Here is a 24,731-nt window from a genome sequence, read left to right as displayed (position 1 = left end):
AAGCAGTGCAAAGCACACATAACCTAGGGTGGGAGTTGCTAGAGATATTCCGGAAATTATTCTCAAGATACATTTTGCTTATTAGCCTCATCATGTTCAGTTGCCAGCTGACAGGACATATGTCATTATACTTCATTATTCATTCCTAGTTACTATATTATAAAATATTTAAGAGCTTTACAGGACATTTTTAAGCACCCCTAATAATGTTAAGTTCCCTCAATTCCTCTCAATATTTGTATTGTGAGAACTCCTTTAACCCATCATTCTTAACTACCAGAAAAAAACACTGCAGTGAACTGGGATGGACAAGGCAATGAATGATTACCCCTCTTTCCATCTCTACACCACAGTAGACCCAATACCCAGCACTGAAAAGCTGGCTCTACTGCCAGATCTCAAGAGGGAAGTCACTGAGGCACTGCCAATTCTACAAGAGAAGCAGCATGTCTGTCACCAGACAGGTTCAGCAAGACAGACTGAACACCTCCAGAATCTGTCTCCAGCTTCTGACTTGGAAACATTGGACATAACATACCACATTTCCACAAGTCCCACATCACCAGTGGTGGGACATCACACATACGATAGTCACCACACAGACACATGCCATCTTTAGGAAAGTAATTTTGGGGTGAAAGTACTGAAGATCCTTCTCTGAGAATACATGAGCTGTTACTTTTGTTAGATTCCAGAGGCACAGTTGCATCTGCACCAGATGCGACTGTGGTTTGCACAGATTCCAGCCGCACAGTTGACATGACCGTAGGAACACCTGCAGGTGCTCTGGGTTTAGTTTGCCACAGCACTCTGGGACTCAGCCTGACCCAACCCAGCACACATTGACTTCCACGTTATGCAACAGCATGACAAGCACGTGAAGCCGGCCCAACACCATCGGTGCCAACAGGCTGATGTCTTCCTCACTTATCTCTTTATTGTGTCCAGCCGGCACTCATCAAGAGCCTGATCAAGAAAATCTGGTGAGCAGGCAAGTAAGACTTAATCTCCGGTTAATTACAGATTAGCAGCTGTAGAGCTGTGTCCTGAGATAAGCCTGACCCGTAGCTCCCGCAGCCGCATGGCTTCTCCTCCTCGCCTCGGGCCTGGAGGGCATCGCGGCCAGCCCCGGTCCGGGGGCTCACACAAGGCAAAGGCTCGGAGAGAGCGAGAGGCCGCAGGGGCGGACAGGGCCGCGCCGGGGTCCCGGGCGCGCCGCGGGGAACAGGGGCAGCCGCAGCCCCGGGCGCACCGCGGGGAGCAGCCCCGGGGTCCCGGGCGCACCGCGGGGAGCAGCCCCGGGTCCCGGGCGCACCGCGGGGCGCACCGCGGGGAGCAGCGCTACGGGCAGCCCCGGTGTCGCCCCCTCAGCCCCGGTCCCGCCCTGCGCGCGGGGCGGAGCCGAGCGCAGCGGCCCCGCGCGCTCCCTTTGTTCGGGCCGCGGGAGGCGCTGCCCCTTTAAATGCCCCCAGTCCGGCCCTACCGGCGCGCCGGGTGGAAGGCGCCCCGCGATTGGTTACGGCGCCTCCCTCTCATTGGCCGCCCGGAGGAATGGCGCGTCCCGCCTCTCGCATCTCATTGGCTCTGCCGGCTGCCCGTCCGCAGCGCGGGTTTCTGAGTGGGCGAAGCAGCGGTCCCTGGAAACAGTTCCGGGAAACCCCGCGTGCTGCCGGGGTCGCGCCGCCGTCCATGAGGAGAAGGAGGAGCGCGCGCCATTTGCCGTCGCTGCTTGGGCCCGAGCTGCGCCGCGCCGGCCCCGCTCCGGTGAGTGCCGGGGCCGCCCCGCGGGGCAGGGGCGCTCCGCGGCCGCGCCGAGCGCTCCTGCGTGGGCCCCGCGAGGGGACGGGCGGCGCGGGTTGCGGGCAGGCCCGGCGCGGGCGGGGACGGGCCCGGGGAGCTGGCGCGGCGGAGCGAAGGGGGGCGGGGGCCATGGCGGGGCTGCTCCACGGGCAAAGCGGGCGGGCGCGGGCGCGGGAGCGGCGCCGGGGAGGGGCCGGGGGCGGGCCCGGCGGGTGGGGGTGGGGGGCGGCCGGCCCGCTCCGCCCAGCCGTGCGGATCAGGGTTGCATGTGACGGGCGGCCGGGACGCGCCTCTCCCGGGGCTGTGGGTCGGGTCGGGTCCCTGCTCGGTCCCTCCGGGCTCTTAAAGCCGCAGCGGCCCCGGCTGTTGCGGTTGTGCGCGGTCCGCTCTGTCCGCGGGCGCAGAGGAACGCTCTCAGCAGCGAACGCGTCGCTGTCGCAGCGCGCCCTTAGATCTTGGGTAGCGCATGATGTGCTGGAGCCGGCAGGGACAGCTGCGCCCACCCGCAGCGCTCGGCTCTGCGCTTCCTACTTCCACGGAGGGAATAACGCTTGTCAAGTGCTTAAAGGGGAAACTAGCCAAAGTTTTGTTGTTCAGACGTTGTTTTTCTTGAATTAACTTTTGTCGAAAGCCTTTACTAAATCTTGAGAAGTTTTGTTTAAATGCATCATTGTTGCAAATACTTTAAAAATAAGACTTTATTTACTCGGTCTGAACAGCCTTGTTACCTGTCAGTATTTGAACATGCTACTTAAGTACATAAGCTGTGCTGGACTACTCTTTTTGAAACAGTGTGTTGGCTTCCCTTTCCCATGTTTATGGCTCTGAAGGATCTCACCGGCACTTCGTGCTGCAAAGGACATTAATGCTCATGAAGCTGGTGCTTCGGTTTTTTGACTGGTTGGGTTTTTTCCCTTTGAGACTACACTTTAGCATAGTTTTTTGTTTTTTACTTGTAAAAGTAATCTAATGAATTTTGCATCTCACAGTGTTAGGTGTTTTTGTAACCTGTGTAAAATGTAGTGTTTGCAAACGAGCAGTGTCTGCTTGAAAATTTTGCTTCCTTGAAATTGTGTTTCCCACAAGCATTGCATGTCCTTATTTCTCAGTTTTTCTAAGTGAACACTGTTGAAATGATACTCGAGTCGCCTGCTGGCACTTAAGTTCCTGGTTGAGTCAAAAATCCCAGTATTCCCTGCTTTGTTAGACATCTGCAAAATTCTTTAAGGATAAATTCTTTAGAACAAAGCTCATTTCTTTTGAAGTGTTGCTTGGAACTGGAGTACTGAGAGTGTTGTTTAGTACAACTTGGACAACCAGATGAGCTATGAATAGCCAACTCCAGTGAGAAATGAGCATGGGCAGACGGTTTAGATTAGCAAAACAGAGGAGCTATTGGTGCAGTCAGTGTTTTTTAATGGCACTGATGGGCGCGTTGCTAACTTGCTGTGCTAAAGTCATCTCCCAGTCATAGTTGTGTGGGTACTGGAAGCAGAGTTTGTTTCTCTCTGGGCTGTGCTGGTCCCTTGCTTGGCATTGTACTGGAGGTTGTCAGATTTTTCCAAGGGGCTGTGGAGTGAGCAAGGCTGAGCTGGAGAGGTGAGGGTGCCAGCTGCGTTTTGGCTTACAGGTAGTGAGAAATCCTGGCTATTGTGTGAAGGTCTTCAGGCTGTGTTTACTTCAAAATAAGGTTTCATGTAATTCATGCCAAAAAACACCTAGCATATCATAATTAAGTTATTAAAAATGTGCTTTCTGTGTTTGAATAAGCTATGGTATAAAAGAAATGGCTAAAATGCCTTTATGTACAAAATAAAGGGCCCATCCTTTTGTACATGCCTTTGTGTACAGAAATATTTCTGAACAAGTGAGGTTTTAATAAAACCCCAGTTCAGATTTTAAATGTGAATTCTTATTTTCCCCCCACTTGTATATTTATCTTCCTTGCTTGACAAGAACCTTCTTGATGTGTGAGGCATAACTATAGGGACTGCATTTGTTCCCTTGTGGTCAATTAAAACAACAAAACCAAACAAATGTTCCTCAAACTTCCTTCAGTGTTATTTTTAACATGATTTAACTTAACTGCTTAACACAGATAGTGTATTGATTCGGAGTAGCAACATAAGCGAGTGGAATGACTTTGGTGCAGAGTTTTTATGGATGCATTGGTTGGCTTCCTGTGCACCTGAGCTAAGCAAGTCCCATTCCTGCATGAAACTAAGCTTTCAGCAGCAAAACCAGTATTGATGTGTAATCACTGAAGTTTGTTGTGGTCATTTTAGATATTGTCCTCTTGCCAGAAATTTTCTGTTCCTTCTCAATTAAGCTGCTCCTAAGCATGTTTTGAGTTAACTAGACTGAATTTATAATTAATTGGATGGAGTTATACTTAGATAGTCTGTAGGTGGCAACCTCTGTTAGAGGCATGGTATAAGATAAAGGAAATAGTAACATCATGGCTGTTTATCCAGTGATTGTCAGATTAAGGCTGTGATCAGGTATCTCTTTTCAAGATGCCATAAACCTTGAGGACCACACCTCTGTTAATTTTTTTGTTTTCCAGAAAAATAACTAATTGAGCCATATAAGTTATGAAACACTGGAATCGCCTGTAGTTTTAACTTCCTACTTGTCATATGAGAGCTTAAAAAGGGGGCTAGTAATTTTGTAAATTACTCTCAAGATGCAGGAATTTTGGATGAAAGATAGTGAACAGCTAAAACCATGCTTTTTATCATGAAGTATTTACAGTTTTCAGCAAAGCATTGTTTGCAACAGCAGTGTGAAACTTGAAACAAGACCTCTCCCGGTGTGCAGTTAGGAGGTGTGAGGGTAGGCAACATCTTGGGCAGGAGTGAGAAATCTCCTTGCCTATGTAAAATTGTCCCCAATGCCTATTCATAACTTCTGCTCATTTGGTTTTGTGTACACTGTTCTAAATTCACCCATTTCTGCATGTGTTAAAAACAAATATATATCCCACATGTACTTATACATAATTCTTTACTTATAATCCACCCTTGAAGCCTTTCTGGTTCAACCACTCTCCCTCTTTTCTAGCTATTTTAATATTTAGTGCAGATGAAAAACTGAGTGTATGCAGGTGATCCTCTGCATGGCCTGGTCTGTCATAGGCTGAGTCACATGGACACACTGCGCATGCAAACAGAGATGGCACTCCTCTTTAACATGCGTTTAATATCTTTTAGAGCAGAATAAAAATGTTAAAGTAATCATTGTGTGCTTTACTTACTAGATAAAATTCAGTTAAAAATATTTTTCGTGTTAACTACAACTAACTGATGATACCTAGAGGGAGAGCTAAACTGTCTTTTTCAGCTATGACTTTCACCCACATATCTCTGCTGAACTCAGAGGGAAGATTCAGTGTTATAAGAGATGCAATTTTGCTTGTTGGTGATTGTTGTGGAAGAAAAATCAATTTAATCTCAGATTTCAGGCCAAGCTTGCCAAGCCATTAGGGGATCTACTGCTATATATGTGAAAAAAAATATTTGTCTTCTGGATGCTCTTGATACCCGAATATTCTGGTAGCTGTGTCACTTCAGAATTTTCCACAGTGTATTTCTTTAGGAATACTTTTTAAATGAAGTTTGTGTAACAGGAAATAGCTAAAATTTGAACCCAAACTGAACATGCATTGCATTTGACTTTAGTTCTTTATGAACTAAATCTTAAGCAAAATAAACAATACAGCTAGTGAATTACAAAGCTGAGTATTAATTTAAATTGCCTAAAAGCATACTTTAAAAAGCCTTTGAGCTATGGTGCTGTGCAGTAATCTGATTCTTAGGGATTAGATATTGCTCCACTGGTACATGCTTGTGGTGAAGGCTGATATCTTTTTGTGCTGCAGATCTTGCCTGTCAGAAGTTTGAACCGCTGTACTCCAGAGGAGGTGTTTGTACCTGGGCACAGCATAGCTTGTCAACCTTTTGTGCACTTATAGGCAACACTGAAAAAAGTGACTCTTGGGTATGTGACACTTGGAAAATATTCTGGGTTATCAAAAAATTGTCCTGAGTGTCACCATAAGCCCTTGTAGTTCAGAAGGTCATAGTAATTGCTTCAATAAAATTTTCTGTATTTATGTGTTGCTGTAGCCTCTCAGTTCATTGTGGTTTGGTTTTATTTTTCTGTGTATAGAGAAGACAGCGTATGTGTAATTAAATTATTTTATAGGGCAGTAGGAAGGTGAACACAAAAATGCCCTCTTCTTTATTGTGTCTCAGCTTGTGAGTTTTTGAGAAGAGAGGTTGAGAATGGTACTGTACCCAAAGCATTTTTGGTGTAATTAAACCCCCTCTGCCCTGCACTGTTTCAAATTTGAGATCTTGCCGAGGCTGTCTAGCAAGCAGACGTGTAGCTGAGTTTTGCCTTCTGTGATGTTCATAACCTACAGAAAATTGATGTTCATTAGTGTTTTGATAGCTAATACCTGTAAGGGTAGGTAAGCATTATTGTAGCTTCAGGTAGCTTTTTTTTTCTTCTGTAATTACACTATAGTTGTTTTGAAGTAAACGGAATTGGTTAAAAAGTAATTTTTCTTTGTCAAGTAACAGAATGTGTGTGTATATATATGCCATGTAGCTATGGAAAACTTCCTTTCTTTTCCACACTAATGGCATAAAGAAGTGGCATGTGACAGAAACAGTGTAAGGCTGCTTTATATATCTCTAAAATTGCCCTTCGAGATAAGACAGCTTTAGTAAAACCATTACTGTCTGAAGAAAAATGATTTGGTTTTTTCCTTCCCTTGCTCTAGCTTGCAAATCTTCATAGGATATCTTCCAACCAGTTCATGAGCTGTAGTCTGGAAGGGTTGGGTGTTCAGGGGGCTGTTAGAGGTGTGCTTATGCTTGGAGACTTGTTTTGCAGCTTAGTAAATAGCTTGAGGCCTCAGCATTTTTTTAAAAAAGCTGTTCTTGAATCATCTTCATACCTGTATTCCAGTACTTAATTGCATTGCTCCAGCCATGCTGCATTGTCTACCTGGTTATCATTTTGCTACTGCTCATCAACTTCTGCCCTCTCATTTAAAGCCTGAGGCTCGTTTCATTTCTGAACCTAACAGCTGATCATCCTTATGTTCTCCGCCGGGTGGTTGAATTGTCTCTCGTCAGCCTTTTTATTTGAAAGCATTGAATATCAGCTGGCTGGCTAATTGGGAAATTGAAACAGTCTTTAATGAATTGGGCAAAGCTCACTGGAATTGTCTGAGAAGATAGATGTGCATTTTTCAGTGCACGTATTTGGAATCAGTTTGTTAATTCTGAAAGCAAGTACTTTTATTAATATAAAGAAATGAAGATGCTGCAGTCATGCCTTCCTTTTAAACCAATAAGGTATATATTACTGAAATAGTAGCTGTGATTTGTACAGCTCCTATTTGAGGGAAACTGAAAGCATGGAAACTCTTGTGTTGCAGCTTCAAATGACAATGTCCATCAAAGTGCAATTTCTCTCTTTCTGTCCTCGAGTTCTGACAGCGTCGTGAGAAAGCGTGTGGCTAGTCTTGTGCAGCATGTTGGGTTTGAAGGAAGACATGGCGACAAGCCAAGCAAGTGGAAAAAAGTATTAACAAGAAACAAGTATTAACATTTTTATACCTTAAGCTACCCTGCAGGGTTACGTGTTCACTACATTTTAAACGATTGTTTTAAAAATAGGGGATTGGGAAATGGAATTAGCACTAGATCTTCTGAGTCTTTGCTGAAGGATGTTACTGCCGTGTCCCCATACATTCTAGCTGCTATGGTAACCAGTTAATGACAATCAGTAGATGGAGTTTAGACATTGTTATGTACATGAAGTACATTTTTAAAAAGTTATGTAAATTCTTCCATGTACATTTTCCACAGTATTAAGGGTTGTACTTTCTTTTGAAACTTAGACCAGCTGCATCCAAAAAGTATTAATTAAAACTTGATACAGGTGATTTTGCAGCATGTATACAAATTAGTTTAGATAAATCATGCATTGTCCTACAAACTAGTTATTTCTGGCTTATTGTAATATAGCTCCTGAATTTTTTCCAGCAGCATAATAAAATGGCTAATCAGGTGAATGGTAATGCGGTACAGTTAAAAGAAGAGGAAGAACCAATGGATACTTCCAGTGTAACTCACACAGAACACTACAAGACACTGATAGAGGCAGGCCTCCCACAGAAGGTGGCAGAGAGACTTGATGAAATATTTCAGACAGGTATAATATGCATTTCTTGTTTCTGATTGGTTATGAAAGTGAGGGCATACCATTTTCAAATTTTTATAGATTAAGATTTAAAAATTCATTGTTTTTGATCTGTGTAGCTCTGAATGTTTTGCTACTTTGATTTCCCTAAAGGCAAATTGGGTTTGACATTGACTAATTACTTGACACATCCTTGGAGTTGTATGTGTTATCTTAGTTGCTTTAGGGCACAGAGCACTAGATTCTTAGACGACAAATGAAGATGTATGTTTCCACATACTAAACTGTACATTTTTTTTTTCTTCAGTCCGAATCATCATTTTGCTTTTATGTTTCTACTGTCACTGTCACAGTGATTCTAAAACACTCAAAGGCTGGATAGGTGACTTAGTGAGGGAGCAACTAGCTTGTCTTGCCTGGGACTACATTTGAATTGAGTCTGCCTGTGGATTTTTTGTTCTCTCTAGTTCTGAGTGGACAGTTCAATCCATGTTGGTTATTACACTGAAATGTTCAGCCTGACACTAACAAAGTTGAGGACTAAGCTATCTAGCAACTCGAGTAATACCTTGCTGGTAGCAAGTGGTCTCTGCAACTTCTAAAGAGGTTTCTTCATATACAGAGGTTTTCCTATTTTGTTTTTATAACCACCCTATTTTATCTTATAGACAGAGGCTTTCTTTTCCTTTTTAGAGTGTGTTCTGTGAAAAGTTTTACAAGAAGCAGTAGAACTGCTCTATGTGCTTATCTTGAATGCCTGGGTGGCAAAATGACAGTTTTTGTTGAAAAGAGTTAAAATTACACTGATCGAGTGAAGGCAGTTCAAAACCAATACCTTATCAATCCTCAGTGTGAAACTGGCTCATGTGGGTGATGTCTTTTGGAAGTCATTCACAGTGAGCTTTCTTCAAGCCTTTATCAGCTTTTATTGGCTACAGAGATGCACTTTCCAACTGTGGGTCATGATGACATGCTCTTGATGGTCTGAGAGAAGGTGTAAATAAATACCTGGGCAGAGGAACTCAAATACCTGGGCTGAGGAACTCGTGGGGTTCTAACATGTGTTGCAGTTAGGGTGTGTTGTAAGGAGTTTAAAAGCTTTTTAGCTCAGCACCTGACTACCTAGTATAATTTCACTGCATGAGTAACCTGAAAACATTTATTTACACTTCATTAATGCCACTGAAAATGTTTGCATTGTGGAGGGGTTTGTCAGTGAAGCAAACTATAATAGACACTTGACCCAAATTTGGGGTTGAATTTAGCGATTTTTTAATCTGTTGAAGTCTTCTATGAAAGATACAGGTGCCTTCCAATATGCAGGATCACTTCTGAAATGTAGTCCTTGGGCTTGGCACTGCTGTGCATTTTCCAAATCAAGTAGCAGTGAAATAATCTGTATATTTTGGAGATCAAGCTGTTGCAGAGTGTGTGGAGTTTTAGTATTTGTCCTAAATTCGGATGTATGATTTTAAAAGCATAAATCTCAACCTATATGTCTGACTCCACAACTGATGCAAGTGCATTGCAAAAGGAAAAGAAAACAAACCTTATAAGGTCCTTAAAAAGAAAATGCTTCAGAACTGGTCCAGTGTTTCTTGGGGGAGTCTGTACCTGTAAAATTAACATTAGCTTTTTTGGGTACATAGCAGGGCTCAAAATAATTCCTTTTTGAATTCTGGCTCTTGGAACAACAAAATGGATTTTAAAAACCACAGACAGTGTTTAAGATACCCATGAAGTCCACTGACTTTTTTGAAGCTGAAGGAAAGAGTGAACAAATAATTTTTGCTTCCTAATATTTTGTGGGGTAGAGCTTCCAGGTATTTGCTCATCAGTTGGGTAGCTCCTTTTTCCCATACAATATGATACTTATAATGTTCACCTGTCAGTTTACTCTAGAACAGCTTAACTCAAGAGAAGGAAGTGTGGAACTTAAAATGAGGGATAAACAAACAAAATTCAAATTATTAAAAGCAAGCCAGAGTTTATTGTTTCAGACCCTGGTGTGTAATACTGCTTTTATGCAGCATATTGCATTCCTGAATGCTAGAGAACTGCTATACATGGGATATAATCTTGCACATCAGTTAGTGCTTAGGTATATACATTTTAATTTAACTTTTTCATTGTACTCATATTCTTTCATATACTTGTGTAGGAATATATAATTAAATGTATAATTCTGTTGCTATGGAATGTAACTTTTTGACTTTAAAAGCAAATTGCATAGTTCTTAGTTTGTATGAAATTCAATAGAAATCTGTAACTTCTTTATCTTTAACTTTTAGGCTTGGTAGCTTATGTCGATCTTGATGAAAGAGCAATTGATGCTCTTAGGGAATTTAATGAAGAAGGAGCCCTCTCTGTATTACAGCAATTTAAAGAAAGTGACCTGTCGCATGTACAGGTAAGGTGAGAGCCCCAGGAGTGTGAGCACATAAGTATAAATAGTGTTCTGGCACCACTGGCAGTAGAGCTGTAACATAGAAATTCACTGATGTTGCTGTTTAATACTTCAAACCCAAATAACAAGTCTGCTAAAAATTGCCTTAAATGTGTAGGTATTTGAGCACAAAGCAAAACCTTCCAGATAATAAAAATATCCATGCAGTTCAGAAAATAGGTTAAAATGCTGTTTGGAATCTGATAACTTTTTCAGTCTGACAAGTTTGTTCAATTAATTATTGTATTTTCCTGAAGGATTCTTTTGATATTTGATTTATTTCATTGACTTGGAAGTAGTGACTTCATGGTATGGAGTGTAAGATTCAGTGGATTCCCAGGGCCTGTCATACACACAATTGAATTATTTTGTAAATTGTATCTACAGAACAAAAGTGCATTTTTATGTGGAGTTATGAAGACCTACAGGCAAAGAGAGAAACAAGGCAGCAAAGTACAGGAATCAACGAAGGGACCAGATGAAGCAAAGATTAAGGTAACACTTAGAGATACTGGCTATTCTGTAGTGGCTGATGTATTACTTGTACATGGACTGAATATGAGCTCAAAATGCATCAATGCCACCTGGATAAGTATATTCACACTAGGCTTTAAAGAAGTGCATGCATGATAGAGATTCTATAGAGAAGGGCTGTTGGAAATGCAGCTCTTTTTGATCACACAGTTGCCAAAATTTAACTCTATAAAAGCATTGATATCTGTTTAAGAGTTGTGTCTCAGTTGTCCAGTGTTCTGCTCTTCTCGGGGTGCTACATATAAAATGGAAAATAAGAGGAAAGGCAAGTAAGTTCTTTCCAGCAACCTTGCAATATAAAACAAATGCTGGTGTTTATGATAGCTTTTTAAACCCACAAAACAACAGGTGTTTTTGTAGGTTCTATCTTTTCATCTATACCTTATCAAGTGTGGCAAGGAGCAGATAAAGTATTGCTTATCTTGGAATGCTTTTTTTATTCTGTAGATTTTAACCCACTGCCCTGTCTCCTCTAAGTAGTCTGACTGTTTTTGGTTGGTTCTTTTTTTCCAGGCTTTGCTAGAGCGGACTGGTTACACTTTGGATGTAACTACAGGACAGAGGAAATATGGGGGTCCTCCTCCAGATACTGTGTATTCTGGTGTTCAGCCAGGCATTGGAACAGAGGTTGGTATATACAGACTAATCTGATAATTGCTTTGTATACTTATGCAAACTCATAAATAGAAAATACTTAAAAATAAAACATATTGCAAGTTTAATGTATTGTAAAGCAAAATAGTCTTCTTAGTGTGTCTTAATCAGTCTTTCTTACTCTTCAGTATTCTGCAAAAGACAGGAAGATAGGTTAAAGTGGAGAAAAAAGAGGTGGAATATACTAAAAAACTGTTCCTTTTAAAGGTAAAAGATAGTTGGAGGAGTTTCAAAGACTTTAAATTTTTTTTTTTTTCCTTCCAAAGGATGAAGTTTAGTCTGTAAGCAATTATTTGTAAATTTAAGGTTATGACTGACCCTGTGCATCTTCCTTCTAGGAAGGAGGCTGTGAGCACACTTAGGTTTGGTTATGAAAATGCTTGAACTGTGCATTTCTTCACTTAGCTATTCTTCATTATTTTAGTCCCTAGGAGGTTGTTTTGTAATACACGCGCAATGCTTTAAATACTGTCACACTGCTGCATGTCTGATACAGGAGTTCTTTCAGAGATTTTTCTATAAACCACCAGACTAGATTTGAGGAAACGATCAGTTTCTAAGCGTAATGTCTTTCAATTTATAGATAAGTTTTCCATTCTTTAAGATGCTGAAGCTCTTGTGTTTATTGTCAAGAAGATGTCAAGAAGTATCACAGTAAGGATTGTTTCTGAAGGGAACGTTCATATTCCATGAAGGAAAATTAATTTTGTGGTGGTGATATATAATTAGAATGAGTCCTTGTACTGAAAGATAGTAAATGATGTATAACTTCTCAAGCTCTGCTTGGGTCTGTGTGCTCTATGCTTATTGAGGTTTTGTCTTTAAAAGCTGCAAATGAGTTAGAATTAAGTGTTCTAGAAGTAATGACAATGTAAATATCTATCTAGAGGAATACCTTAAGCTTTCTAGGGAGATGGTGGGGAAAACCTTTTGGCTCTTCCATTAAACTTTCACTTAGTGTGATGAATCAGTTCCTTTCTTTTCTCCCCGGTAAGTAATGTTCAGTCAACATTCGCACTGAACTGAGAGAGGCTAAGCTTTTAAGAAATGTTCTGGAAACTGAATTTCAGGAATATCTATATAGCATGAAGAATCTAGAAGTTCTACCTTATTCCATGTTTTGCAAGTTAGTCACATTCTCCTCATGAGTTTATTATTGTGGTGCTTATTATGGGCATGCTGAGTGTCTTTAGTTACAAAATTCTGCTATGCCTTCATTGTGAAGTACAGTTATGACAAGGCCTTACTGAGAAGGAAAATGTTGACTCGTAGCTTTTTTTTCCTACAAAAAATATTTGAAGTTAAAATAAATTTATTTTTATCTTAATGGGTGTTTGGAACGTTTTGCTTGTATTAACAAGGAAGAGGTTTTGAGCCTTTGGAGGAGAGCTGCAGTGATTAAACAGCTGGGGGCTCTTTCTAGAGAGACCTCAGCTAAAGATATTAACTCCTTAACAAAACTTAACCCAAGTTAATTGTATGGCACAAAACCACAAGAACTCACAGGTTTGCTTAAGTAAATATTAAACATTCAGTTGGTGGAAGCTGAAAAGAAATGCAGATGAGAAACAAGACTGTATATTGAAAGTGGAAAACGTGCATCATGCAGTTAAAAGGAAATTATTATTATTATTAAATTGTTTCTCCATCTCTGTAGCTTTCCAAGGAAGAGTAATTTACAGAATGATTTGAAAATACTGCAAGAGCAAGGAAGTGCTTGGGCTGCTTTAACATATGATACCCAACTAGATAGTCTGTAAGGTCTTAGTTTTTAACTGCCAAAATGAAAATCAGGTAAGAACTGTTTATCTCTTTAGCAGGGGAAATTCACAGCCTCTTCAATATAAATAGCAATCACAGGTTTCCTGTGTGTAAAACCTCATACAGATGGCAGGAGGATTAGAACACTTGGGACATACAATAACATCAGCTGCTGTGGAGGCTGCACTGGTGACTGCAGTGATTCTACTCTGCTGTTTCATCTGCATTGTTCTTCCTTTCTTAGGAATTTCCAAGTGTTAAAAAGAAGCTTGTATTTCTGAAAAAGCTTTGTTTCAAGTATCTTTTTCCTTTTTAGGTTTTTGTTGGTAAAATTCCCCGAGACCTTTATGAAGATGAATTGGTACCACTCTTTGAGAAAGCTGGTCCAATTTGGGATCTGCGTCTCATGATGGATCCTCTTTCTGGTCAAAACAGAGGTTATGCTTTCATTACCTTTTGTAGTAAAGATGCAGCGCAAGAAGCAGTCAAACTGGTGAGTTAACTTCCTTCCAGACAGGTCAAGAAGACAAAGTAAACAGCAAACTTGATGGTAATTTATTAAGTAATGAAGTTTTTAAAGCATCCATTGACAGAGTCAAAATTTTACTTTCTTAAAAATTGCCTCCTGATTGCATGAGTAAGTATAGATATTTATAACTTATAAGACTGTTATCTGCTGTACCTTACTGTGGCTGATCAGGTGATTGTTAGGAACCTACTTGATTTCAGCTAGAAAATAAATTTTTTGAGCTTCAGTGTGTTTTAAGTTTCATCACCCTTTCTATTGTAAAGAGCTAATTAGAGATGCCTTGTTTAGCTGCTGCTGCCATCGGGAGGTCTCTGAGTTAGTTCCTTTGGTTGTTTCCAGTGGCTTTCTGTTCTTTCCAGTGATGCTTGGAAGCTGACATGCATGCACCTAGACAACTTGGGAAAGAACACAGAGCAGTAGGGAGTTAGAGACAGAAGTCTGACAGAGGCCTTGCTTCTACTTCTTCCTCACAAGCAGAATTAGGCAGATTGGGGTGTGTCTCCCAAGATTTTGAATTTGGCTGTGAAATACTGTATACTTTGAACCAAAACAGGTGAAATGCCTAATCTCAATTGCCTTAGTGGAATTCAGCTCATCCTGAATGAGGGATGAAGAAGAGGGGTAAAATCTGAGCACCTTAATTAAGCTGGTAGGGGCAGGGAAACCTGAAACCTGGAGAAACTTAAAAGCAGTTAAAACCATGTGGGCTTTCTCCTTGTGTTGGCAAGGCATCAGTGGGAATGGGATTAATCGTAAGCAAAATGGTTTTGGATAAGATGCAATGTGGAAAACAGATTCAGGTTAATAAGTTCATGGCACCAGAACAAAAAGTTTTACTTTGTTAAGAACTGCTTTAGAAAGTGAAATTCTGAAGTGCTTTTGTCATCCTTGAAGTGATATTGTTTGATAGTCTGTGGTACCTTAATATTTTTCTAGAGTATGAAGAAGGTTCCTGAAGGTCTTGTTGTCATTTTCAGGGCTTATGTCACAGCTGGATTTAGAGTGGCTAAAACCCTGCTTTTAAAGAATTGCATGAGATTTTCAGAAGCTGGCTGATGATGAAACATCCATCCTCCTTGCTGTGTTTGAAAATCCTGACTAAAACAAAGACCATGTCTGTGTTGATATTTTTTTTTTTTAAGGCTGAATTCTTGTACCTTTAAAGGTCTTTTGGGAGTCTTTGTTTTCACAGTAATCCAGCTGTGGGTACAGGCATGAAGCAGTGGAGTAGATATTTTATTAATGGAATTTTTAAATCTTGACGGTAAAATTTTTTAATCCCATCATGTACATAGTCAAAAAAATGCCTGCTGTTGTGGGTGGGGTAGAAGCCACGTCACAGACTGATTTAGAGTGTTGATTGTCTTGGCAAACCTTTTCAGTGTTCAAAGCTATCCAAGGAAAGAGGAAAAACTCCCAGTATCTTTAATGCCATGTATTTGCTTACTGATAACAGCAGCAGCAGTTCACTGACAGCAGAGGAAGCAGTAACCAGTTGCTAGAAAGATCTTTCAAGTCTCAGATAAACAGTAGGTGAATAAATTTATGCAGTGCAATTTGTATATGGACCCATATTGTTGCTGTTACTGCAGGTTTTTTTGTAGCTTTCCATTCAACAAGACTTCTGAAGTCTGTGGCACTCTTCTTCTAAGCTTGGCACTCTTCCCAAGTGAATGCTGACACAAAAACAGCTGTTCTAGGAATTCTCTTGCAATGCCAATTCAATATGCTATGTATAAAAATAGTAGATGATGAAGTAAATAACTGATATTATGACTTGAGGATATTTTTATGGATAGTATTGTGGATAAAGCAAATCACTGGCTTTGTTTTTTCAGTGTGACAACTATGAAATCCGTCCTGGAAAGCACCTTGGAGTATGCATCTCCGTGGCAAACAACAGGTTGTTTGTTGGGTCAATTCCAAAGAACAAAACTAAGGAAAACATATTGGAAGAGTTTGGTAAAGTCACAGGTAAGACTTCATGAATCCCAGAACACCATTTAGTCTCTGTTTTGTAGGTTTAGTTGTTTGACCAATGTGTTCAGATATCATTTAAACTATTTTCAAATTTGATTCCAAGTTAGAAATTTTATATATGTTAGAAATTTTATATATGTACTTTATCTTAAGGTGGAGTGTAAAGGGATTTGTGTTTGCTTTAGTGCTTGTTAAATGAATGATGATGTAACTTTACAATTAGAGATGGAAACAGCTCGAATGAACTCAAAAACAAGCACACATGAACTCTGAAGAAAATGAAGGTTCCAATTCTGTTACCTGTTTTAGCTTTCTGTTGAAGACTGTGATTTGTTACTGGATCTCCGGGAGGTTCTGCTGACAACATGGAGAAGTTTTTTGGGGAGCCTGAAGCAAATGTATTCCTGAGTAGTGAAGGGGAGGAGGGAGCACCAAGTTGGTTTAGAGGGAATATTACTAGAGAAAAAGTTAATAACAGACTCATTTTTTTGTCCCAGTTTTTCAGCATTCTCCAGTATGTGCAGCAAGTAGGAAGAAGAGAAGTCAGCTCATCAGTAAAAGGGTGCTTCTGCCTTAGATAGAGATTGAGTCACTTGCTCTTGTTCCTGTAGGAGAGCTTTAACCTCCTGCTTCTTTTTTAGGATTGCTATTTATAAGTACTTCAGGAAAGTGGTGAAAACAGAAGGTGAATATTCATTTAGTTCTCTCTCCTCTTTTTGGAGAGATGTGGAAGATGTTCCTTCTAGGTTCTGCAGGAGGCAAGGGAGAGGTCATATGTTAGTGCTGGCTGCCTTTCAAAGATGTAAAAATTATTTTAAAAGTATAGAAAACTTAAACTGTGTGAATTGTTGAGGTTGGTGTTTTGCAGAGCCTATTCTGTGGAATTTCAATTGCTAGGTGACATATTTCTGGGTAAACTGGCTAGATATCTTCTATTTGTTTTAGTTTTCTTGTGCTCCCACCCCTTTCAGGTGTAAAATTCAAATTCACTACAAAACATGAGTGAAGGCATTTTAGGGTAGACTCTAGATTCTTACTTTTCTTTTGAAGCTCAGTACTAAAGATATGTTTTTCAGAGGGTTTGGTGGATGTAATTTTATATCATCAACCTGATGATAAAAAGAAGAATCGAGGATTCTGCTTCTTGGAATATGAGGATCACAAGTCAGCAGCACAAGCTCGCCGACGCCTGATGAGTGGGAAAGTAAAAGTCTGGGGAAATGTTGTTACAGTGGAATGGGCTGATCCAGTAGAGGAGCCTGATCCAGAAGTCATGGCAAAGGTCAGTAAAGACTTCACTGGATGCTGTTGTGCTTTGGGAGGAATTTCTTTATGCCATAGTGATGGAGATTTGTTTCAGCTGAGCAAGGCTAGTTTTGAGGCACAAAAAACAATTGGAGGGTGTTTTCACAGTTAGCTGTGCAAATGGCCTGGTCTGAGCACTGCAGATGAGTTGCCATTGCAAGATGTTGGAAATGTGCTGTTACTAACTGCTGTTAACATATAAACTAGTCCTGTGCAGGGTTATCCTGCTGGATTGACGTGTAAGGGTGTGCATTTTCTGCTTTAGCTGTAATCAATACCAGGTAGGTATTGTGTAAAACTATTTTCCAGAGTGAGATAACAGTGAAATTCAGCGTGGGGAATGATGTGCGTTTTATTCCCGTGTTTTGGGGTAACTTCTTGCTGTCCTTGAGGTCTGTTAATAAAGTTTTGCTGGGATTTGTGGCATCCCAGAAGCAGAAAATCAAAGCTGAATATTCTTCTGGTTATGGAAGGGAACTGTGGAAGGAGAGAAGTTGTAGAAACTTCATACAGGTAACTACAAGGCACTTTATTTTTTTTTTTTTGTCCCAACAGATTCAGAATTAGTAAAGTTACCCAACTTTCTTAATGCAACAAAAAAGGGAATTATATCTTACTAGTTGATTGTTTCCTTTGAGGTTTGACTTTTAAAGATTACAGCTTTTTTCTCGTTTTTTTAATCAGGTAAAAGTTTTATTTGTAAGAAACTTGGCCACTACTGTGACAGAAGAAATTCTTGAGAAATCCTTTTCTGAATTTGGAAAGCTGGAAAGAGTAAAGAAATTGAAGGATTATGCGTTTGTTCATTTTGAGGACAGAGGTGCAGCAGTGAAGGTAGGTTAATTATTTTTTCCTAGTTAAGTTGGTGAGAGCACTTTATTTTTTACTAATGGTTTTAAGAAATTTCTTTATGGTAAATACCTCGGTAAGAAAAACCATAGAGCCCATTTAATAAGGTTCCCATTGTGAGAATTTTAATGCTAATAATTCTGTTGCGATGATTTCAGTAGCTAGGAGGATGTGAAACTTGAAAGGACAAGAATGTAGCAAGTTAACAAATACACTGGAAAAGAGGTGTAGAGCAATGCAGGAGACTAGAGGAGGGAAAAAAGAAAAGATCAACCTAGACAATTTTTCTGAGGAGACACTGGCAGAAGGTATCAGTTGTCTCTCAGAGACCCCTATTTAAAGGCTGTGTGTAGTTTTGGAGTGACAAAAATATCAAATAGAAATTGGGAGGTAATAAAAAAATGCTTTGTGAAGGACAGGAGAGTAGTGTTGGCAACTCTTTAAGCATTACCTGTTTTTAACTCTGCATGCACCCAAGGTTGCTTCTCAATAATTTGTTAAATATTGAAGATCATTAGCTTCAGAATTCTCTTCCTTTGTGTCCATGAGCTGTTGAGAAGGTCATTAATATCTGCTGTCTGTGCTTCAGTATATTGAATTCAGTAGAAATTACTCCCATCTGTTTTTTAAATCCATGGTTCATGGTGGGAAGGAGTACAAAGTAGTTTTTGCATTTGTCAGTCTTGAAGCAGATATATCGTATGTGGCTACATGGAAAGTTCAATGGCTCCATACTCAATCTTCTTAGTAATGATTTTGTAGCCATTTAATTGCTTAGGTTTTTACTACACACAAGATTAGTTTTAAAATGCTCTTAGGTATGGCTTTAAGATGAATATCACTTGTACTTAAAGAGATTGAGGTTGGTTTGGATAGGTTTAGACCATGTCCGAGGGAGGACAGGAAATTGTTGAAATGAGGGGTAAGTCAGCAACACCTCTGGATGTGGTTTTCTGTAGTATGTCTGTAAACACTGTCCAGCCCCATCCCAGTACAATTACCTGCTAAATGCTCTGTTCGATTTCAGCAACTGGAAACTTGCAGCAGCTGAGAAAAAGACAGATAAAATGCATCACTAAAGCTCATCTCAAGCTAGAAACTACCACATCTGGCCTATGTGACTGCTTCATGGCCACTAAATTGTCTTGTGAACTTTGTGAGATATTTTTGTGCATGGATGTGTTTTGGCTTTCAGTGAAATTGTGGTATTTATGTGTGGAATGTATGGAACTGGACATTGACTCTAGCATGTACTGATTTTCAGCAGTAATAATGTGGAAGTAAATTGCCACAATTTCTGATGTTTTTGAGGCATGTAGGTGTACAGACACAAATATTAATACCCAAAAGAGTTTAATACAAAGCAGATAATTCCTGGTGAGGAATTGGGGGGTCTAGTCCTAATTGTACTTGTGTATTAAGTTCTCTTTGTGGGTGCGTTTGATAGTAAAAAATTGTGCATTAATTTTCTGGAGGATTCAGGGCTTGCTTGATGAGATCACCAAGTTTCAGTAATCTCCTTTGGTTTTTTTCTCCTCAAGTGTGTGTCCTCATAACTACTTGATTTTCTCAGTCACTTGATGCACATTCAGCTACCTGGGAGCCCCAAATGTAATAATTCATTCTCTTGTATGCACATGTTCTACCAGGCTTAAAAGTGCAGTGAGTGTTTTATGTCAGTGTGAGCAGTGAGAACTTGTTTATTTCTGAAAGGTTTCTAGGAGATATGGGAACATAAAAACTAATGGTCCTATGTCTGTCTGACTTTATAAAAATAATTCTTAATATGTTTTAATCCTCTTTTTTTTTTTGTCTTATTATAAAAAGAGCATATTTTAAAAAATTACTGCTTCCCTGCAACTGGTGAATAAAGTGGGTTGGAAAAGTGATGTGTAATGTTTTGTTTATGTAGCACAAAAGCAAAGCACATGGCACAGCTCAGCCTGGAACAGCCCTGCTGTCTGGTTTCTTGCAGTAAGTTTCAGTTCCTTTTGAATGGAAAAAAAAATTTAGTTATTTTTCTTTTAATTTTTGTACAGGCTATGAATGAAATGAATGGGAAAGAGATAGAAGGGGAAGAAATTGAAATAGTATTAGCAAAGCCACCGGATAAGAAAAGGAAAGAACGTCAGGCTGCCAGACAGGCCTCCCGGAGCACTGCGTGAGTGTCACCCTCGCACCGTGGTAATGCTGCAGAGTGGAGTTGTGCTGTGAAACAGGGGGCTGCTCTAGAAAAACCTGAATGACTTGACTTGAATTTTCTCCATGTTGTGTGTTGTTATCAACAACGGCAGATATATACTGTATTTTGGGTTGCTTTTGGAGATAAATAATTCTGTGCTTCTCTTTCTTACTAGGTATGAAGACTATTATTACTACCCTCCGCCTCGCATGCCACCTCCTATGAGAGGCCGAGGCCGTGGAGGAAGAGGTGGATATGGCTATCCCCCAGATTACTATGGCTATGAAGATTATTACGATGATTACTATGGCTATGACTATCATGACTACCGTGGTGGCTATGAAGATCCCTATTACGGCTATGATGATGGCTATGCTATAAGAGGAAGAGGAGGAGGAGGAAGGGGTGGGAGAGGTGCCCCTCCACCACCTAGGGGGCGGGGAGCACCACCACCAAGAGGTAGAGCTGGCTACTCACAGAGGGGGGCACCCATGGGACCGCCGAGAGGAGCCAGGGGGGGGAGAGGGGGCCCTGCGCAGCAGCAGAGAGGACGTGGTGCTCGTGGAGCCAGGGGCAACCGTGGGGGCAACGTAGGAGGCAAGAGAAAGGCAGATGGGTACAACCAACCCGATTCCAAGCGCCGTCAGACCAACAACCAGCAGAATTGGGGCTCCCAACCCATCGCTCAGCAGCCGCTCCAGCAAGGTGGTGACTATGCCGGTAACTATGGTTACAATAATGACAACCAGGAATTTTATCAGGATACTTATGGGCAACAGTGGAAGTAGACAAGTGAGGAGAGATTGAGAATATTGGAAACATAGAATTGGCTATAGCGCTACATCTTTCAAAAAAAAAAAAATTGGCTTAATGTTTCATCCTTCAGTAGCGATTGGCTGCCATTTGTATTGGGCTGAAGAATCACTCTATTGTGTATATACTCGAGTCTCTTAGTTTTCTTTTTTCATAAACGCACTTGGACATTACTGGGCTTGCAGAATTTCTGAACTCCTTATTGGGGTTTCAGTGCTTTTATCATTTTAGGCTTCACTTTAGCAGTTTAAAAGCAGGAATGGCACACTGTTCAATCATGATTTTGCAGAACCTCTGGTTTTGGACAGTTTATTCCTTTTTTTTTTTTTTTTTTTTTGGATTTGGGATAGACTACATAGGAGTATGCTGTACATAAAAGTAAAAGCTAGTGCTTTGTCTTAGTAGTTTTAAGAAATTACAACAAATTAAGTTTTCTTGTATTGAAAATAACATGATTGTATGTTTTGCATTCCTAGAAGTAGGATAACTGTGTTTTTAAATTGTTATAACTTCACACCTTTTTGAAAATCTGCCCTACAAAATTTGTTTGGCTTAAAACGTCAAAGCCGTGGCAATTTGTTCCTTGATGTGATTGTATTTCCAATTTCTTGTTCATGTAAGATTTCAATAAAACTCAAAAATCTATTCAAAACATTACCTATTTCAAATTCAATTGTGTCCTAAAACATTATTTCATTGGTAATTCTTGTGAAAAATATTGTTTTCAAAGTATAACTGCCTATGTGAGTGATCAAATTCGTGCAAAATTTCCTGTGCTTTCCAACATGTAGCACTGTGGACATCAGACTGAAACCTAGGAGAAATTACAGACAGCCCAAAAAGCACTCACTGTTTAATTGCTACTCAATAATTTATCAGCATCTAATTTTGAAACTTTTTTTCCTATTTAAAAGTGTTGAATTGTATCCAAGCATTCACAGAGATCTAATTTAAATCTAATTGTCTAATGTATTGTGGAGAAGGAAGCAGATCCTACAATGGTGTTAATTTTATTCCTTTGGTGATGTCCTGTGGAGTCCCTGTGGAGGCTGTTCTGGTAGGATCCAGCCTTATTGTGTAATTGAGCGTACAAACACACAGGGAAATTATTTTGATCTCAAGCATCTTAGTCTAATCTCAAATAATATTTGACTTGGATTGAGAATTACAACTTGGGTGCTGTGGCACACTAAATTAATTTCTTGCTACGGATAACACGAACATACTCTCCAGATTCTGCTTATTTCTATCTTGACGTTTTAATTTGATGTTCTGCCATGATGAACAATTTGCCTTAGAATTCTCCTGCCTTAAAATAAAGGCTGTTAAAGAGTTTAAGACTTTATCTTTTGAGGGCATTGCTAGCTACATTATATTATATGTTGCTTTGACCCTTGTCTTGGACATTCCCAGATGTCAATTTTAACTGGCAAATCATGACATTACTCTTGTGTTGCATCTAAGCCATTCTGTACCCCAACGAAGAACATTTGCTTCTCAAGAAAAGAGAGAAACAAACGGATTTATACTTTCTCTAAAGAAAACTATTGCTGGACCTCTAAATATCCAAATCCAATACATTGCTCATACTTGATTTACAGCATTCCAAACACAGACTATTGAGGAAGTTAAACTTCAGTGGTCATACTCCTCCCTTTGTCTTCTATTCCTGTCTGGTGTCTCAAGTGTCAGAATATACCCAGTAAGATGAGCCTCCCCACACTGCTATGGATCTGGAATGGGATTGCAGGGTTTGAGTTGTGACCTGAATTGAATTGTAGATGTCTATCTGCTTCTCAGAAATGGGTTTGCCTGTGTCAGGCTTTTCCAATTAATAGAATTGGTCATAAGTAGCTTAAAAGTGCTTTTTAAAAAATCAATATCTAGTATGTTGGGGTTTGGGTTTTTTTTCCCCCACTTCATAAAGTTAATGGGGCCAAATCATGTCCTCTCTGTTTCTTACTGAGCAGTGAAGTCAGAGGGCTATTGCCCGAGTATACACTTCAGGCTTTTGCTTGTGATAAGGATATGGTTTGTAATTCTGTTCTAACACCAAGTTTTGCTGCCCCATCCGTATGACTTTCTGGTAGTTGTACAGCTCTTGTAGTGCTGAGCAGAACCCTGTAGTCCCAATAAGTATTGGCTTTTCAATATTCGTTGTAAAGGGCATCTTGTACAAGGAGCTTAATTGGAATCACGTTTCAAGTCCTCTCCATCTTGGAAGAAGGTAGTGTTCCCATATTGCACATGTTAGCCTAGGAGAGGTGAGGTGCTAGTAAATGCTGTGGGGGGAGTGGGGAGGAAGTTAAACACCTCAGTTACAGTGGTTACAAAACAGCTGAGAAACAAAAATGTTAAAATTGTCTTCCTCAAGAACTGTAAATTTGCATCTTGTATTTACTTTTCCCTCTAATAATAGTTTATACTAGTAGTTTTATCAAATATGAGGAGTGAGCTATTAATTTTTATAATTGGAAATCATAACACTTTAACTCAGTAGAAGTTTATATTTGCAAGATATACCAAGTTCTTTGATTTACATGGTTTATGGCTACTCAAATTCACCTTTTAAATTTGCAGTAGTACTTCTATTTAATCCTTAGATAAGGTGTGCTACAGCTTACTTGAATAGTGGTGTGTGCTGAACTTGAAGAACTTAATGAAATGATGGAAAAAAATTATCAAGCAAAGATACTGTAGTACAGTGGAAAACTACCATGCCTGACTCGAGGGAAGAATTTCTCAGCACAATTTTGACATCTAGTTAAAAAATAAATTTAAATTTACTCTTGTGCATTTCTTTTGTTTCTTCAGTATAACTTAGCAAAAATCCTCTATAATATGTTGAAAATGGATTTCAACTTGCACACCAATATTCAGCTTTTATGAGTGTCCTGCTGGCATTGGAGGAGGAGCCATGAAATGGAGTTTTAATGATTATTTGATCACTCATTTATAGCAGTTGCTTAAATATCTGTATTGATAAGGTGTTTGACTTAAGAAGCAAGCTACCAGATTCCTAGCAGTTCCAAAACTTGAGCAAAATACTTTTACAGCTACTGTACTATTATATACTTAATTTTACTTTATTAACAACTTAGTTTACTAAGCTCAACTTTTAATTTTACTATTTCATTCAACATAGTTTGCATTTTTTTAAAGTGTTTTCTAGCAATTGTTTATTTTTAAATCTCAGCTTCTGTAGTCTGATTATTAAAGAATGACAACTGCATTGCTTAAACCTTTCCAAAATAAACTCGAAGTAGAAGATCACCGCATGATTTTGGTGACTCTGTATAAAAACCTGACCACTTTTTGTCCCTTCTATATTTGGACATTAAGCCCATTTCTATAATTTGAGCTACACAGAAAAAAAATACACAGGACACTCTTATTATAAGGCTAGGAGAGAAACAAATGTGAAGTGCTGAGCAAAAAGTCTTAAATCTCTCAAAAATAATTGGTATCAAGACTCACAGACCCTACTGAACGAATGTATTTTCAGCAAGACTTAATTGTTATCCAAAAGTGCTGGTGACCCATCCATAGAACAGCAAGGACCTATCCTAGAGATCTGTCATCAGCAGTCTTTGATCATGCATGACTTGAGGTGGAGTATGTGTGTGATTAAAGATTGCTTGTAGGGTGGAGGTTGTCAG

The 24,731-nt window shown here is 39.8% G+C and overlaps 1 protein-coding gene across 5 annotated transcripts; it reads left to right on the top strand.

Moving 5' to 3' along the window:
* Positions 1–361: 361 nt before the first annotated feature.
* HNRNPR (heterogeneous nuclear ribonucleoprotein R) lies at positions 362–24,345 on the top strand. Of its 5 annotated transcripts, none has more exons than XM_021554858.4 (11): positions 362–991; positions 7,866–8,031; positions 10,311–10,429; positions 10,853–10,960; positions 11,513–11,626; positions 13,731–13,907; positions 15,782–15,917; positions 17,000–17,205; positions 17,913–18,062; positions 20,117–20,238; positions 20,435–24,345. In XM_021554858.4, exons 2-11 carry the CDS (start codon positions 7,875–7,877, stop codon positions 21,045–21,047), a joined length of 1,902 nt encoding a protein of 633 aa, XP_021410533.1. In that variant the 5' UTR covers positions 362–991; positions 7,866–7,874; the 3' UTR covers positions 21,048–24,345. The 5 variants fall into 5 exon arrangements, with proteins under 5 accessions (XP_021410533.1, XP_021410531.1, XP_021410529.1 ...); XM_021554856.4 differs by lacking the exon at positions 362–991 and adding an exon at positions 1,674–1,764; XM_021554854.4 differs by lacking the exon at positions 362–991 and adding an exon at positions 1,674–1,764 and having other exon boundaries at positions 7,863–8,031.
* The last annotated feature ends 386 nt before the right edge of the window (positions 24,346–24,731 follow it).

The sequence above is a fragment of the Lonchura striata genome, chromosome 23, assembly GCF_050655825.1.
Source record: "Lonchura striata isolate lonStrDom1 chromosome 23, ASM5065582v1, whole genome shotgun sequence".
NCBI lineage: Eukaryota > Metazoa > Chordata > Aves > Passeriformes > Estrildidae > Lonchura > Lonchura striata.
The sequence above is the reverse complement of the archived record's forward strand: the minus strand, read 5'-3'. Positions and strand labels throughout refer to the sequence as shown.

Coding starts and splice junctions, on each gene's coding strand:
- HNRNPR (XM_021554854.4), top strand. CDS start 1,690: ATGAGGAGAAGGAGGAGCGCGCGCCATTTGCCGTCGCTGCTTGGGCCC. Junction 17,206..17,912: donor ATCCAGAAGTCATGGCAAAG/GTCAGTAAAGAC, acceptor TTTTTTAATCAG/GTAAAAGTTTTATTTGTAAG. Junction 20,239..20,434: donor CAGGCCTCCCGGAGCACTGC/GTGAGTGTCACC, acceptor CTTTCTTACTAG/GTATGAAGACTATTATTACT.